Source organism: Theropithecus gelada, chromosome 3 (genome assembly GCF_003255815.1).
Source record: "Theropithecus gelada isolate Dixy chromosome 3, Tgel_1.0, whole genome shotgun sequence".
NCBI classification, from domain to species: Eukaryota; Metazoa; Chordata; class Mammalia; order Primates; family Cercopithecidae; genus Theropithecus; species Theropithecus gelada.
This window is the reverse complement of record NC_037670.1, coordinates 72,263,088-72,280,645: the sequence shown is the minus strand read 5'-3', so window position 1 is coordinate 72,280,645 and position 17,558 is coordinate 72,263,088. Positions and strand designations below refer to the sequence as shown.

At 37.1% G+C, this 17,558-nt stretch overlaps 1 protein-coding gene across 1 annotated transcript in view; it reads left to right on the top strand.

Annotated features, from left to right (window-relative positions):
- SUGCT (succinyl-CoA:glutarate-CoA transferase) overlaps window positions 1-17,558 on the top strand; it is a 736,947-nt gene that overhangs the window by 607,111 nt on the left and 112,278 nt on the right. Inside the window, 1 exon segment of the mRNA XM_025381064.1 lies at window positions 16,260-16,323. Within this exon segment, the coding sequence (XP_025236849.1) occupies window positions 16,260-16,323 (64 nt within the window).

Below are 17,558 nucleotides of genomic sequence, written 5' to 3'. Positions count from 1 at the left end.
TAGCATAATGTCCTCCAGATTCATCCATGTTGTTGCAAATGACAGAATCACCTTCTCTTTTAAGACTGAATATTATTCGATTGTATACGCACATATCAATTTTTTTAAAAGCCATGCATCCACCAATGGACACCTAATATTGATTTCATATCTTGGTATTGTGAATAATGCTTCAATGAATGGACAAGTAATAGACTTGGTAAGGAATTTAACTTGACTGAAGGACAAAAGTGGCAAGTTGTTAGAAAGGACAAAGTCAAGGAGATTTCCCAGGTGTGAGACATGGGAAACTGAGTGAATGGGAGTGCTAGTGGTCAGTAGGGAATTTGGGAGGAGCAGGTGTGAGGAAGGGTGACAATGAGTTTTGGGTGGCCCTATTGACCTTGACAGTTTCTCAAGGGTGTTTAGGTGAAAGTATTTCAATTCATCTAATTATCTTAACAAGGCTACATGGTCAATCATAATAGTGCAGTTTTTAAAAGTGCAGAGACAGAAGTCCAGAGAAGTTACAAGAATTTTACTCAACCCCTCTCATCTGATTAGTACCAGAACCAAAATTGGTAGGTGTTCCCTCTACTAGTCCACAATTATTTTAGATAAGATCAGGATTCTTTGAAATACCTGTTCCTAATCTCCTTATTTTGGTTTTGGAATATTCTTATTTATAGGAAAAAATAACATTATCAATTATCCTTTATACTTGAAAGAAAAACTTGAGAAAGTCAATTTCAGGAATCCTCAGAAAATAATTATGTCTTAGAAATGAATCAAAAGAGTGAGGATAGCATGAATCTGCATTTACATGGTGCACACCACCCCCACCCCTACTCGCCCCACCCTAGGAATCACCAACCTGTGCCTGAGTTCCGGTCATTTGCATAAACAAATCGCTAAAGTGGAAGAAATGTAAATTTGGTGTGAAAACAGTATTTGGTTTTAGGTTTTTCCAAGTTATTGAGAGTGACAAAGTTAGTTCCAAAACGGTGAAACATAGGATAAAAACAATAATATTTCTTTATGAAAATAGTTGCAATAGAATACCATCTAGTTGACTTCATCGTGATTATGTGCTGCTCAAAATATTCCTTTCTGCATTATGTAGCAAGTCAGTCTCTGTTGGACTGATTCGGGTCTTTGTTTGTTTTTTAAATGGAGGAGTTATTTGTTTAGATAGGGGTACATGAATTAAACAGAATTCTAGCTCCTGATAATCTATGTGGGTATATCTCGGGAGCTAGGATACAGTTTGTTTTAGGGCTGCTGTAACAAGTTACTACAAACCAGACGGCTTAAAGGGACAGATATTTATTCTCTCACAGTTCTGGAGGCCAAAAATTCAAAATGAAGGTGTTGGCAGCATTGCACTCTCTGAAGGCTTTAGGGGAGAATCTTTACTTTCTCTTCCAGCTTCTGAGGCTATAGGCGTTCCTTGGCTTGTGGCAGCATCACTCCATTCCCTATCTGGCTGGTCATGTTGCTGCTTCCCCTTCTGTGTAGCTGTGACATCTCCCCTTGCCTCTCTTATGAGAACACTTGGTGATGGCATTTGGGGCTCACTCCCATAATCCAGGGTAATTGCACCATTTTAAAATCCTTCATTTAATCCCATCTGAAAAGACTCTTTTTCTAAATGAGGTAACATAATCTAGGAGTGGGACTTGAGATCTTTGGATGACCATTATTCAACCTGTTATGGGCAGTGTAAGGTTGGATTCAAGGACTAGGCAAAGTGAGGTGGGCATTGGACATAGGTTCAACTTCAAGGAAAGTCTTTATTGTGAGCAAAAGCAAAATGTCCAAACCAGAGTGGCAGTGTCAAGTGTCAGGCCCAAAAGACAAAGCCTGGATCTGAATAAGAAGACACACCACACAGCTGGAACTCTGAAGGCAGCACTCTCCCTGATACTCAAGCAGGGCAGAGGCAGGAACCACTTTTCTGGTTGGGTGTTGAGATGTGATAGTGTGATATCCATGCTGAAACAGTGTGTCTGTAAGGCAGGTTGATGACACTTGACTGAAATTGTGAGCCAGCATGCCTGTAACCCCAGCACTTTGGGAGGCCAAGGTGGGTGGATCACTTGAGGTCAGGAGTTTGAGACCAGCCTGGCCAGCATGGTGCAACCCCCACTCTACTAAAAATACAAAATTATCCAGGGATAGTGGCGCGTGTCTGTAATCCCAGCTATTTGGGAGGCTGAGGCAGGAGAATCACTTGAGCCCAGGAGGCAGAGGTGAGCTGAAATTGCGCTGCTGCACTCCAGCCTGGGCAACAGAGCAAGACTTCATCTCAAAAAAACAAACAAAAAAGAAATTATGATCCAAGTCAGCTGGGAACACAAATGTGTCTGAGAGAAGTTCAGGCTTGACTCCTGACTGGACTCATGTCCCTTCGTTTTAGTTTCTATGTATTTCCATCTCTACCCCTCTGCCCCACACTCCAACTAGTGTAAGCCAGAATTACATATACATGACTCAACCCTTTCTCCCTGATAACATCTCTTGGCACATCCAAGGGGTCACTTGCCCACAAAGTTATCAGTGACTGAGCTCTGACTTATCAATATTATCTCCCCCAGGCCTGGTCACATAGGCTCCTTCCTAAAATAGTTCTCCTTATCGCCTGGCCTAGAGCAAACATGCATCTATCTGCCTGCAACAAGCAAAGTATTTCCCCATCCACACAAATTCCCAGGAAAAGCAAACCAAAATGTAAAATGAAAACACTGAGTTTATTGAATTTTAGGACCATCACCTTAGTGTTTTTAAGTCTTAGAAACGTGTTAATTATCATAATGGTTCTGGCCTTTTTGAGCCTGAGCAAATTTTTGGCATAATGAATCAGGCACCAGGAGGATGCCATGTGCAGTGTCCGTGTCTTTCTGTAGCCACAGGACTGTCACTTGATTGCCCCCTGTGGTGTTATGGTTCGCTAGAATGGCTGACATAAAGCAAACAAATGATATTGCTTCCTCATGGCAGAGGACTGAGTAATCTGCACATTTATCAACCGCTGCTCGGCCTTGTGGCTGTTCAGATATTGTATGTGCCACGACATCGTTTCCTTTGTGGCTTCCTGATGCTGAAAACCTTTCCTAGTTAAACTTCTATCATACTGTATCAAGAGTGATAATGAGTCGTAAACATATTTGGCATGTATGACTTTATTAAGAAAATTTGTTAAGGAAGCAGATGTTAGTGTTTTGTTACATCCTTCATATTCCTGTGAACTTACTAAGGGAAAGCTTTGCTACATCAAATAAGGAGATGCCTTGTTTCAATTCGATCCCAAAGGAGATTTAATTTCAGTAGAGTTTACAATACACTACCCTCAAGGAGACAGAGAGGAAGGTCTCCATAAAAGATTACTTACATCTTACTATACCTGATTTTCTCAGGCAGCACTTGGACCAGCAGAAGAAATGACAAATTGCTAATGGCAATCATTTGGAATATTCTGTGTCTCCAGTGACTCTTTCTTCTTATGTCCGTGTTGCACCCAGATCAGCAATACTAGAATCTTATTATAGTGGAAAGTTGTACTGGACACTTTTGAGACAGACACAAGTGTGGTAGAAAGATCATAGGCTCTGCTGTCAGATGGACACATTTTACTTTAACTTACATTATTACATTTTACCTCCTCAAATGTATGTCTTCATATATAAAATAGAGCTAATAATGAAAAATCTATTTCACTGTGTCTTGGTGCATGCAAATTGCCACCTCGGTATCAGGCAAGTGTCAAGTATGGTCCTCTCACACTCACTCTGTCCTTGCTTTACATTCGTTTTGGTTGGACTGTCCAACCCTGACAAGTCACACAGAAAACTCTGCCCATTCAGAGAATCCATGTGCATTTTTTGTTTTGTTTTGTTATGCCATATTTTTGTCCAACTGACTTTTTTTCCTCCTTACTCTCTTTTGTTACTTTGGTCCCTGCAAAAAAAATAGAATGGTTGGCAGACATTTAAGTGATGAGTTTTTGATCAACCAATGTAAAATAATAAGAAAAATGTTTGCCTTAATGACTTCTGAAGAGGATGAAGCATCATTTCATTAATAAAGTAGATAGCTTCTGCCTCTTAGACTGGACTCCCAAATTCTTGCCTAGAATCTTCAGTCTCTGGGGAAGAGAGAACTGAATCCAGTCAGAAATATAATATGTATACAACCTCCTGACCTGCTCTTAGGACTAATCAAAACTCACAGGTTTTCCACTTGGCAACTAGAAAATTCCTAAGAATGAAGGAGTTATTTGGTTCTTGCTAAGTGAAGACAGCGCACACAAAATTACCGTGCTGACCACCACTTGGAATGGTTCCCTTCACAGGGCTTTGCAGACTCCTGTGCTGGAGGGGAAAGAATGCTTTCTTAACTTGTAGTTTGGTTCTGGGATAACTTAATTAAAGACCCCACTGCCAAGAAGGATAGAATTAAAGATGTAAGTCTGGACTTCGAATATCTTGACTTTACAGTTCATAAATCACCTTTGTATTTCACTGGATTCTATTGTATTTCCTCTTTTATTTAATAGTTGTTATTTTTCTTATTTTCTGGGCTACTTAGCCTTGGGAAAGGTTGGAACACCAAATTAAGACTTCAAATGTAGCTTAAAGAGGATGCAGTGACATCTGGAGGACTTCTGTTTCTGACAATATGGGGGACTATATGACCAGAGAAATCCTGGCAGTAGAAAAATGATTAGAAAACATGCATGCAGAGAAGCAGGCACTAGAACCCTCATTTCCTAATACTCTTTGACTTAGAACCTGAACTTTATGGGCCATAAGAAATGAGGATATAACAAGAATCCTGAAGTCCACACTAGATGGGAGATAGAATAGAAACTTCAAAATAAAGATTGGACATCTAAAAGTCAGCAATGTCAGTGGATGAACTAGGTAAAAAACAAAACAAAAAAGAAAGCAAAAAAATTTTAAAACCTGCCACTGAAGACTGAAGAAGGAAATAGTAGATATTCTAACCTGTTTGACTATGGCTCTTGAAGGAAATACATAAAAAGAAAATCTCTCATTTTTCTGGGGCGAGGAGGTGAGCTAGCTACAAATCTATTGTTCTATATATAGGAGAGTAATTAATTCTACTTGGTGGCCCAAAACCACCAAACAGAAAGTTAAGTTTAATTTGGTTCTATTTCAGAGGTGCCCTTAAGCACTTAGAAAAATAAAATGCAAATCATCTCTGGATTAAGAACAACTGCACAGCAATGGTAGATTAGATAGAAGATTGAATTCATGATGGGATACGTAGATCTGAATAAATTAATTGCAACTCAACCCAGAGAGACACACACACACAGAGGAAAAACAAGAGAGGCAGAGACTAATATAGAGTGATCACATCTAATATATAGCTAAAATTTTCATTAATTTTATATATGTAATTTATTATAATATATATTCTAATGTTTATATAATATATTATATCTTATATATATACATTTATATATATATACATTTATATATATATATATATAAAAATGCAGTTCCAGGGGAAGCTAGAGAGAGTAGGCAGAGGCAATACTTTACCATGCTTAAGAATTTTCCAAAACTTTCGAAGACATAATTTTTCAGACTTAGAAAGTCCTAAAGACTACATGGATTAAGTAAAAATTAAATAGATTAAATAAAAAGGTATTTAGGTTTAGACTGATGGTGGTTAAACTGTAGAAAACAGAAGACATAGAGAAGATCTTTAAATCACCCAGAGAAAAAAATACAGATTACCTACAAAGCAATGACAATTAGAATCATGGCCGACTTCTTGAAAACAATAGTGAAACTCGGAAGACAACGGAATAATATCATCAGTATGCCAACAGAAGATAACTGTCAGCTTAGAAATGTACAACCAATACAACTCTTTTAGATTGGAAGCAAAGTAACTTCTGGGAAAATAAAACCAACTTACTATGGAACTTACTCTGAACAGATGAGTAAGGAAACTCTAAAGAACATTCTACAGGAAGAGAAAATATGGCCGCTAAAGGAAAGTCTAAAATAAAAAATAAAAAAAAAAATGAGGATCAAATATTAGGATAAACATACAGTAAGCTAAAATCATTGATTTTGAAAAACAGTATTGATAATAATGATTTCCAGATTTAAAAAACAGAAAATCAAAATGCTGAACCCAATTGCAGGTGACTGTGGTTCTCAAACTATGTACTGAAGCACTCATGACATCCTAGTGAATGCGCAGGGGCACTGCAGGATGTTTATAATTTCTAGAGAAACAGGGCAATGTATGTTGGACACAGCACAGAGTGTGTTCAAGTTCACAGCTTCGATATTGAATCACTCTACATTCCTTTGATAAACATATTTGATCAAACTCGGTTTTTGGATGGATGTAGCTATGAAAAAAATGCAAGTACCAAGAGAAAATCAATATAAAACAAGAAATATGGATGGAGATATCTGATTCAATTCCAAGATTGAAGTTTTGCTGTGCCTAACAGGTGTACATATACTATTAGAAAGTAATAGTGGCTAAGAATCAAATAAAGATTTTTTTTCTTTTATTATAATTTATGTCTATTATTTTTTCAAATGACTACTCAGTTATTAGGATATGAATACATACTGTTTTTAATTACTTAATAAACAAAACAATACTACTTAATACACAAAACAGTATTCCTTTTTGCCTAAGGACATTATGAAAAATGTACAGAGACAAAAAATATGGGGAACCAAGACAATTTGAAAACATCTGGCATATAAATTGGTAGGGAGATAATTGGATCCTGGCATATAATTGGTATGAGGATAACTGGTATTGATTAAATTTTTATTTTGTTAAGTTAAATATCCATGTTAAGACTTCTGAAGGAAAAAAAGTTTCATCTTGATACAAAAATTAGCCAGGGGTGGTGGCGGGCACCTGTAATCCCAGCTACTTGGGAGGCTGAATCAGGAGAATCACTATAACCCGGGAGGTGGAGGTTGCAGTGAGCCAAGATCGTGCCACTGCACTGCAGCCTGGGCAACAAGAGCAAAACTCCATCTCAAAAAAAAAAAAAAAGAAAAAAAAAAAGGGCCGGGCGCAGTTGCTTATGCCTATAATCACACAGATCACGAGGTCAGGAGATCAAGACCATCCTGGCCAACATGGTGAAACCCTATCTCTACTAAAAATACAAAAATTAGCCGGGTGTGGTGGCACGCACCTGTAATCCCAGCTACTCGGGAGGCTGAGGCAGGAGAATTGCTTGAACTCTGGAAGCAGAGGTTGCAGTGAGCTGAGATGGCAGCACGGCACTCCAGCCTGGGCAACAGAGCAAGACTCCATCTTAAAAAAAAAAAAAAGAATATCCTTTTGATAAAGTATATATCTTCAAACTAGTAAATGTGAGGAAACAATCTCAATCAATCTCAAACAAGGCAAAATGGGAATTTTTCTTATAGGAGGCCAAAAATAGGCACTAGGTAAGGTTCTAAAATGAATTCAAACATATCAAAAATGTCAATTCATGTAAATGCAGTAAACTTTTCAGTTAAAAAGCAAAGATAGAATAAATCCTGCTGTTTTCTTTTTTTTTTTTTTTTTTTTTGAGACGGAGTCTTGCTCAGTCTCCCAGGCTGGAGTGCAGTGGTGGGATCTCAGCTCACTGCAAGCTCCGCCTCCCAGATTTATGCCATTCTCCTGCCTCAGCCTCCCGAGTAACTGGGACTACAGGCACGCGCCACCTCGTCCGGCTAGTTTTTTTTTTGTATTTTTTAGTAGAGCCAGGGTTTCATCGTGTTAGCCAGGATGGTCTCGATCTCCCGACCTCGTGATCCTCCCGTCTCAGCCTAATCCTGCTATTTTCTATTTTCAAGAGATACACCTAAAACTAAAAACTTAGAAAGGTTGCATATTATAGGTTAAAAAATGATGTATGAAGAACATACAAACCAAAATGAAGCCAGTGTAGCTTTAGTAATGTTAGATGCTACTGACTTTAAAACAAAATGCATTAGTGTTCAAGTCACCTCATGTCAATAAAAATTTGAATTCACCTGAAAGAGGTAATTATTCTAAAATTGTACAAGTTTAAGACAATAAATTTGATCACTTACTGCAGTTGTAAGTGATCAGATTAATGGAGAAAAATTATATGATCCTCCCAGTAGATGGATTAAAAGCCATTTGCTCTAAGTAAACATCTATAATAAAATTTCTCATCAAACTAGGAATAGATTCTATAACTTGATAAAGTATGCCCATTATTCCTTGTCACAAACATACTCAGTGATGAGGCATTAAGTACATTTCCTTTAAAATTAGGAACAAGATAAAAATGTTTTCTACTAAAACTCTATTCATCAATATATTTCTAGCTGAGAAAATAAAATTGAGTCCCCTCTTACATTATCCCCCAGGAGACCATAATTTTTAAAAAGCTTTTTATTTTGAGATAATTATAGATTGACATGCACTTACAAGAAATAATACAGAGAGATCTCATGTAGCCCTGTTCCCCAATGGTAACTTCTTGCAAAACTATACTACAGTATCACATTGAGGGCATTGACATTGATATAGTCAAGATAGAGAAGAGTTCCATCACCATGAAAATCTCTCCTGCTGCCCTTTTATAGCCACATGCACCTCCCTTCCCTCCACTCCCATCTCTCTTCTAGCTTCTGGAGACCACCAATCTGTTCTCTATTTCTAGAATGTTGTCATTTCAAGAGTGCTATGTTCAATGAAATAATATACTATGTAATCTTTTGGATTCGCGTTTTTCACTCAGCACAATTCCTTTTGGATTGATGCAGGTTGTTGTGTGAATCAATAGTTTGTTCCTTTTCATTGCTAAGGAGTATTTCATAATATGGATGTACCATGGTTTTTCCTGTTTATTTTATTATTTAAATATTTATATAAATATTTTCCTGTTTATTTTCCTAAATTTTATAGTTATCCATTTTCCATTTAAGTCTATGATCCATTTTGAATTAATTTTTTACAGTGTGAGCTTTATGTTGAGATTCTTTTTCCCCCCAGTTCCGATACACATGTTTCAGTGCTATTTGTCGAAAAGGCTGTATTACTTCCTCTATTGCATTTGTACCTTTGTCAAAAATTATTTGGACATATTTGTGTGGATCTATTTTTGAGTTCTCTGTTGTTCTATTGATTTATGTGTCTGTCTCTCTGCCAATGTGATATTCTCCTAGTACCTACTTAGTGTTTAGCAGTTATATAGTATATCTTAATATCAGATAGAGTAATTATCTCTTACTTTATTATTTTTATGATTGTCTAAGCCATTCTGAGGCTGTTATCTTTCCATATACATTTTAAAATAAACTTTTTAAAAAGTTTACAAAAAAACTTTCCTAGGACTTTGGTAATAATTGCTCCTTGCCCACCACTCACCTCCTGCTGTTCGGGTCGCTTCCTAACAGGCCATGGAGCGATACTGGTTTGCGGACCCCTGATACCATGGACCGTGGTACCGGTTTGCAGACCCCTGATCTAAGTAAAGTTAGGGATTTTCATGTCAATTTGTTTTCATGAATTTATGTTGTTTTTACATTTTTTGAGGGCACAGTTTTCAGAAGTAGTTGAATTAGCTTTTTAATATATTCATGGTAAGTTTTGCCTTCAGTTGTATAACCTTTCAACTATTATTCCAAGGTTGTTTTCCTATTATGCTAAAGGAATGACTAAATTGCTAAAATGGGAAATAAAGAATATTACTCCAGTGTTTTTTGCTTAGTAAAATATTGTGTGTTTTAGAAATGGTTTTCTGAGTATTCCTAATGAAGAATTCTGTAATTGTTTTCTTCAAGTTGAGCAGATTAATTTCATTCACATGTATAAATGTGCATGCCCATGTTTCTTGGCTTTCCTTTACTGATAATGACCATTGTCCATGCAGAGTTTCTCAGCATGGCCTCTGGAGTGTCTTAAAATATACAGTGTATATGGCAGATTCAAGATCAGCTGGAAGCTGCTTTAGAAAACTGCAGAAATTTCAAGGCAACACTGGAACTTGATATCTAAGTTCCTAAAAATGACTGTATTTTGGAAATTCAGTAAAACAGTTTTGTGTCTAGAGAACTCTAGGCATTCATTAAAAGCTTAAAACAAGAGCACTCCTCCTTACTTCTGTAAAATAAAGAAACCAAAAGGAACTACCTGCAACTTACTCCGTTAATTCAATTTAATTTAAAAAAATTCAGTAAATGTTTATTGAGCATCTACCAGATAGTGCCAGATAACATTCATGGCACTGGGCATATAGCAGGGGACGAAACAGATAATATTATGTAACAATAACAGACCAGTGGTTTCTGGTTAATTAGAAAGTTTCCCTTAAAAGGCAGTAAGCTTCTTGAGGGCATGACCTTGAGTTTTCTGTGACCCAGTTTTTCCTCAGCACTTAACAATGCCTGGCACATTAATATGCATTTAATGCTTATTGTTAATTATCATTCATTACTGTTAGTACATTTAATATGTGTTCAATGAATGTACCCAAAGCCACCAATCTTGAACTTGATGGAGCCAAAGTTTGAACCCCTCTATTGGTAACAGGAAAAACAGTTGCCACTTCTTGTGAGCACACTCTGCACCAGGGCCTATGCTCAGGGCTTTATACTCATCATCTCACTTCTTCCCTTAGAAAGAGATATTATTATCCCCTTTTTACTGATATTCTTTTTTTTCTTTAATTTTCTATTTTTTTAATTTTTTAAATATTTTTTTTTGAAATGGAGTCTTTCTCTGTCACCCAGGCTGGAGTGTAGTAGCACAATCTTGACTCACTGCAACCTCAATCTTCTGGGTTCAAGCAATTCTCCTGTCTCAGCCTCCTGAGTACCTGAGATTACAGGTGCACACCACCATGCACACACTACTGTGCCTGGCTAATTTTTTTTTTTTTTTTTTTTTTAGTAGACGTGGGGTTTTGCCATATTGGCCAGGCTGGTCTTGAACTCCTGAACTCAGGCAATCCACCCGCCTCGGCTCCCAAAGTGCTGGGATTAAAGGTGTGAGCCACCACGCCTGGCCACCGATGAGGGTTTTGAGCCTTAGAGTACCTAAGTGCCTTGCCCAATATCACCCTCTGGGTCCATTCCCTTCAAATCCTTCCAATTTTCACAGCCAGAGTATCCTTGGCTACTTGCAATGGTGCAGGTCAGTTTATTAACTAATAGGACCACATGGTGACATGTAATCTGTTCGACTGATTTTCTTTCCCCACTGAAGTGACTAATTTGTTTTACAGAATTGACCACATCAACTAGTTATTTTAATGGTAAATCAAATAATGCTTTTCCATTTTTTTTTCCCCTTCAACTGCCAGGAACCTGGCTAAATTAGACACACCTAAATTATAATCCAAGATCAGCCACTTAATAATCACGAAATCTTGGACAAATAGCTCCTCTAAGTTTCTAACACCTCATCAGTAGAGATGAAGATAATACTTCCTACCCAGTCTGGTTAATGAGAGGATTAAACGAACAAAGCTTTAGCTCCTAACACAATGCCTGACCCTTAAGGAGTTTTGTAGAGCAGCATCTGCTGTTATTACGTTTATCATTGTTGTTTTTAACCTTAACATCTAATTTCAATATTATCTTTGTTCTCTGGTATTTACTAACCTCCCTGACCTAAGTCATATTATCTTAATCTAACAAATCATCAACTTCTTTCAAGATAAGCAGAGTTACTTATTTGCTCCTCATTGGATTTGTTCCTTTGTTATGGAGCTTAAACTGTGTTATAACAATTTATATGACTGTGTTATAAAAAAGCTCTCTTATTCTGTACCCTCTCTTCTAATTACATACATTTTTAATGCAGGTTCATTCATCTTTTTACTGCCAGCTTCTTCATTTTGCCTAGCATATGAGTGCTATGGTGTTTGTTGAATTGAATGAATACGTCATATCATTATTCACTGTGAATAGATAGGTCAGTTCTCTTTTGTGCATTATTGCTAATACCATTGATGGTATTACTTTGATTTTGATATGTGTAAGGACAGTGTAGTGTTTACAGATACCATTTGTGTATGTAATTTCATGTCTTTTCGTTTGAATATTCCTCTCTCATTTTCCATAAATAGTTTCACTGTCTATAGAAAGGGTATCGATGTTTATTTTTTTGCATTTTTTGTCTTGCTAGTGCTATATTACAAATTTTTTTCTTCTGCCATTTCTGCCATAGGACTTTATAAAAAGACTTTCTTACTTTCACTTAAACTTTTATTTCCCACGTTACTTTAAGGTATACATTTTACTCTTTCCCCCCATCATTAATACATTACCATTTGACTCTGTCATTAGGCTGTCAATCTGTAAAATGCTTGAGAAAGAAAGAGAGACCTTATTTAAATAGGCCTGATACTTTGCTAAAGAGGTTGGCGCACTGTCTACAATTCTATTCTTGTCAAGAATAGGCTTTTGAAATTTCAAGGAGAAGAAATGGAATTTAGAAGAGCTACTAAACCATGAAAGACCTAGGAAGGATAAAATAAGTAAAATGAAGGAGAAAACAGTAAAATCCAAAGACATTGCCAAATGGACAAAATTCACTACAAAATTCTAGAGAAATTCCCTGCCTTATAGTGAAACAACTCAATGTGCAACAAAGAATGCCCCGAATGGCCAGACCTAGCACCAAGGCATGAAACTCTCTTCAAGCCTTGAACATCTTAAGGGAAATTGTAGCAGTTAATTGTTACTGGTCAGAAAACGAAGCGTTTTTTAAATTGAATTTCTAGGTTAAGGTGGTAGAGGTCCGGGTGTTGGGGCCAGATGAGAAAAGAACAAGGAAACGTTTAGTAACCATTCTCCAAAAAATGTTACGCAAATAGTGGTAACAGGTAGTTCCTTCATTTCCAGTAAAGTTTAGAGGAGACAAATTTAATCATGTAGCAAAGTTAAGTGTCAAACATGAAAGGGAGTTGAAGGGTAAAACGTGAAAGGGTAATGAAGCAGGAGAGATTTATGTTAGAATTCAGACAGACTTCCTGGGTTCTGAAATCCTCTAGTATGTTACTAAGCAGAGCAGGATTCGCCCCACAAACAAGGCTGGAGAGTTTTCCAAGATTCCAAGTCATTAGGCAGGGTTTCCAGGGACAGCACTGCCACAGACCGCATTGTTCTGTGGGATATTCTGACCTGATTCGCGAAGAAAGCCTATGGAATCGTATGGACTTCACACTTTATATAAAAAGGTGGGTGGCAACCAAGCAGGGGAATACATCCGTTCCTCCTGAACATGGGGCTCACACCAGCCTGTTTGCCTCATAATTGCATGCATGCTACAGCAAATAAGAAACTGCAGTTAGCTTCCTCTGCCGAACGTAAGAAGAATTTAAATTTTTGCTTAAAACGGAATGGTTTTCAATGCAAAGGCATTGATAAGGTTAAAGTTTCATACTGAAAATATCCTATATAGACAGCAATCGGCGTAGGGGTGGAGAAAGTACACTCTTTAAACTGCTTCCGAGGAAAATTTCAATCAACTGCTAGCTTTTGCTTCACAAAACTTTGACATATGTCCCTTGACCTTTACCAACTACCCTTTCACGTTTGACACTTAACGTTTGCTACATGATTAAAATTCAGCGTTAATTAATTTCAACACTATCAGTTAAGTTATATTTAGCTAAGAACACTCACTTTTGTCTTTCGTGAGTAGCACTGCAGTGTTATTACAAAGAGGTAGTCAGGAGGGCAACAGAGATACGAGGAGAGAAGAATGATTCAGTGTGCAGATAATTGTTTTGAGTGAAATTTAGCTCGGTATTTTTGTTCCTGTCCTCAGTAGAACTGAGATTTAGCACCTCCCGTTGGCATTTAGCCCCCACCCCCACATAGGAGGAAGCTGTGCTGGGCGGGTGCTGAGAACGAGCCACACCAGAATTAAATTATAGCACAATTCTAACACTGGCGAGAATTTTATCTGGCCAGCTCTTGAGTACAAACCTGGTGATCCCAAAAGAAAGAATCTCTGTGTGATGTGTTATCATCCTCAATGAGGGAGGTTGACATCGTTGTTTAAAGAGCATCACCCAAAAAGTGGTAACCATTTCCAAAGGAACCAGGCGCAGCCAGAATATTTAGCCATAGCAAAACTGTATTTCTACACTTAAAAAGTCACCCATGAAGTTGTCTTATTGATGATTTATTTTATGATGTGACCAAAAACTCACTAGAAATGAATAAAACCCAAGAAATTTAAGCTCTTTCTCTGAGTTTAGCAAAGTGAGAAAACATTTTATTAGTTTCTTTATTCCATGCTCTTTTACTCTGCGAACAGATTATGGTAAGAAGGTAGATAGGCAAATCTTACTTTTACCTGAAGCTCAAAATGCTGTAGAACCATTATAACAGCCACTCTTTGGGATGCTGGCATGAAATTGTGGTCTGTAAGATTACTGTGCCACTGAAATACTTCTGTCCTTTAGATGCACGTACAGGACAGGAAGAGAGAGGTTCTCTGCTTGGTAGATAGTGCAGGTGAAACACAATTTATAGGTAAGATATCCATAAATGTCTTACTGAGGTTCCAGTAATAGATGTTGGATTCTTTGAGATGGTATAACCAGGTAGCCTCCAATTGTTTTTTGTTGTTGTTGTTGTTTTAAAAAAAGAAAAAAAAAGTAGCATTTCTATTTGTGTATCACAGAACATTTTGCCTCTAATAATTCAACACTTATGTTCCAGAATTTGGTTCCATGCCCTCAGCTCATCCACCACTTATAGTTGGAGGGCACTGCAGATTTTGTCTTTTTGCCTACCCCCGGGAAACATTCCAGCCTTCATTTGCCAGGGATTTAAGTTGCTTCATTTCAGCAGTCAAGTGATTCAGCATCAAGTATATTTCTCTTGTCAGGCACTGGTAGAATGTCCCTGCACTAGTAACTGGCCTTAGATCTTAATCCCAAGCCAAGGCTACCTTATGTTCTTGATGGGACACTAGATACCTATCTCGGTCCCATTGTTGTGCGATTAGGAGGATTAGAGAGAGATTCTGGGGTATATAAAGGAGGGTATTTTTTATTATTGAATGTGTTTAGATTTAGTAGATTTAGTGTTTAAAGATTGGGTTTAGAATAAAGATAGCATTTGATTTTTACATATATTTTATAAAAGGGGGTGGGTTAGTTTGAAGTAAGTTTATAGTGTGTGAAAGTAGGGATATAGAGGCAGGATAAAGATAGTTAATTAAATTAAAATAGGTTTATAATTTAGGATTGTATATGATTGTTGTTAAGTAATTTAGATGTTTATTATTTAGGTTTTGTTTTAAAGAGTTTTGTATTGGTTTATTTTATAATTTTTATTATGGTGTTTAGATAGTTGTAGTTTTAGGTTTGTTTAGGTTTTTTTATGATTTTATTGTATTTTTTAGGTAAAATAGAATATTTGAAGTTATTATAGAGAATAAAAATTTATAAAAATATACTTATTGTTGTTTTGAAATAAATTAATTTAATATGGAAAAATTTATTTTATTTTATTATCATTTTTTAAATTTCCTGCCTCACCATTGCATGAGAACCTAATCAGCCCTCTGGAATGAAGTCTCTGGCTTTTTTGCTCCAGTATCCTGGAATCCTGTTTCTGAACTCTAGTCTTTTGCTTAAGGTCTTGACCACCATTGAAAACACTCCTGGTTCAGCTTCCCTGTGCACGCCTCTGACCTGGGTCTCCTCTGGATTTGCTGTCTGCTGCTCATTTGCTTGTCACAGCAGCCCTGAATCTTTCCACCTCCAGCAGTCACCGAGCCTTCTGGATACTCTGATTTATTCTTCAAATGGACTGACTCCCCATACCTTCTGCTGCACAGTTTTCCAGGAGCATGTGTACCACCCCAGTGTGCTGCTCTGTTCGAGGTCCTATTTCTTGACCTTGGCCGAGTCCTGCCATAAGGTTATGCAGGAAAGGGCTGAGCTTTACTATTAGGGGAGCATCCATAGATGAAAGAGAGGAAATCATCTGCTATATTTAGGGGCAAATAAAAATTTTAGGAGTGGGAAGGTCTTATTGAAATGTTTTCTAGTCCATGAATCCTCTAGTCTTTTTTGGCTTCATTTGGTGTATTGTAAGATGAAACATTATTTTTATGTCAAGTATTTACTTTCAAATTAAAATTTGAAACATCTCTGTGTTTTGCCATATCTTTCTTTGATGTTGACTGACTAGATGACTGTCCATGCCTTGTAATTGAAGATGGTTTTATTTTGTAAGTTATTTTTCTCTCTGTTTTTGCCTTTTCAGGTATTACACAACAGCCTTATTATGGAGATGGAGCATCCGACTGTGGGGAAGATTTCCGTCCCAGGTCTGAAAAGTTTTGGTATTTTCTCTAACACCTTTCTTTATTAATTGTTCCATATGCTGTTTACTACAGGTAGCTTATGAGCTCCCAAACAACTTTCCAAGACATTATACAAATTTATAACTTTGGGTAAAAGGGGAATCCTAGGACTGCACTCACAGAAATGTATGATGAGACTACGGCATTGTGTCTTAGTTCTAAGGAGTGTCAGATGGCCACAATGACAAAAAAATGCTTGCATTTCTTAATTTCATTTTGTGTAATCACATGCTCATGAAAGTACATCATGTAATTATCAACAGGTTGATAGTAATAGGTATGGCCAATAACAAGAAATAGAGTGTGGTTCATATGAGAATTGGAAAGAAAGCCAGGCAAGATATAATTGGAGTCCAAGGAAGGCTACTGACTGCCCAGGCTCGGCCTTTTTCTTTCATAACTGTGGTTTAAGGTATGGATCTTGGCTTTACAGATCAAGAAACTAAATGTTTTCAGTACACCCAGAATAGATTGAATTTTTGTAAGTTGACTCATACTAAACCAACTCATCAGAGACCGCTGCCTAAGCCGAAATGCCAGCTTCTTCACTTGCAGAGGGAGCTCTCATTTCAGCAGCCAGTAGCCTCATGCCGACTCTCAAAGCATCCTCTTAGGTGGTGCATTTAAACAATAGTGAGAGCTTGTGACCAATACATTTCCCTCCCACAGCCTTCATTTCTCTGATAATCGTAATATTACCTTTATCAGATATTGTGTTTCTCTATTCCAGGCATTGCTAGAAAAATCCACATTCCAGCAATGGAGTTCCACATTATTTGTTCATTGTGTCCATATTTTCTAGGCTATCTACAAACCAAGCACTTGTTTTTTTTTTTTCCTTTTCTTCTGACGGAGGTCAATTAAATTAGCTAGGATATACTTTTTGTTATTGTTTTTTCCTAAAATCATTTCCTGGTCATCTTACTTGAAATTTAGGTATTTGCCAAACTCCTCCGTCACCTCAGTCAGGTGCATAGAGTATTTACTTCTATAGGTGTCTGGTCTTATTTATTGAAGGACTATTCTTGTTAATTTTATCCTAAATAGAATCTAATTCTAAGATTTGGGATCAGCTTTATAATAATCTCCCACAACCTACCAGATAGTGACCACTCGCACATGAAAAGAGTAAGAAGAGGGAAGTATGATGAATAAGAAAGTTGAAGAGAAAATTCTAATGTTCAAGAACATAAGGAACA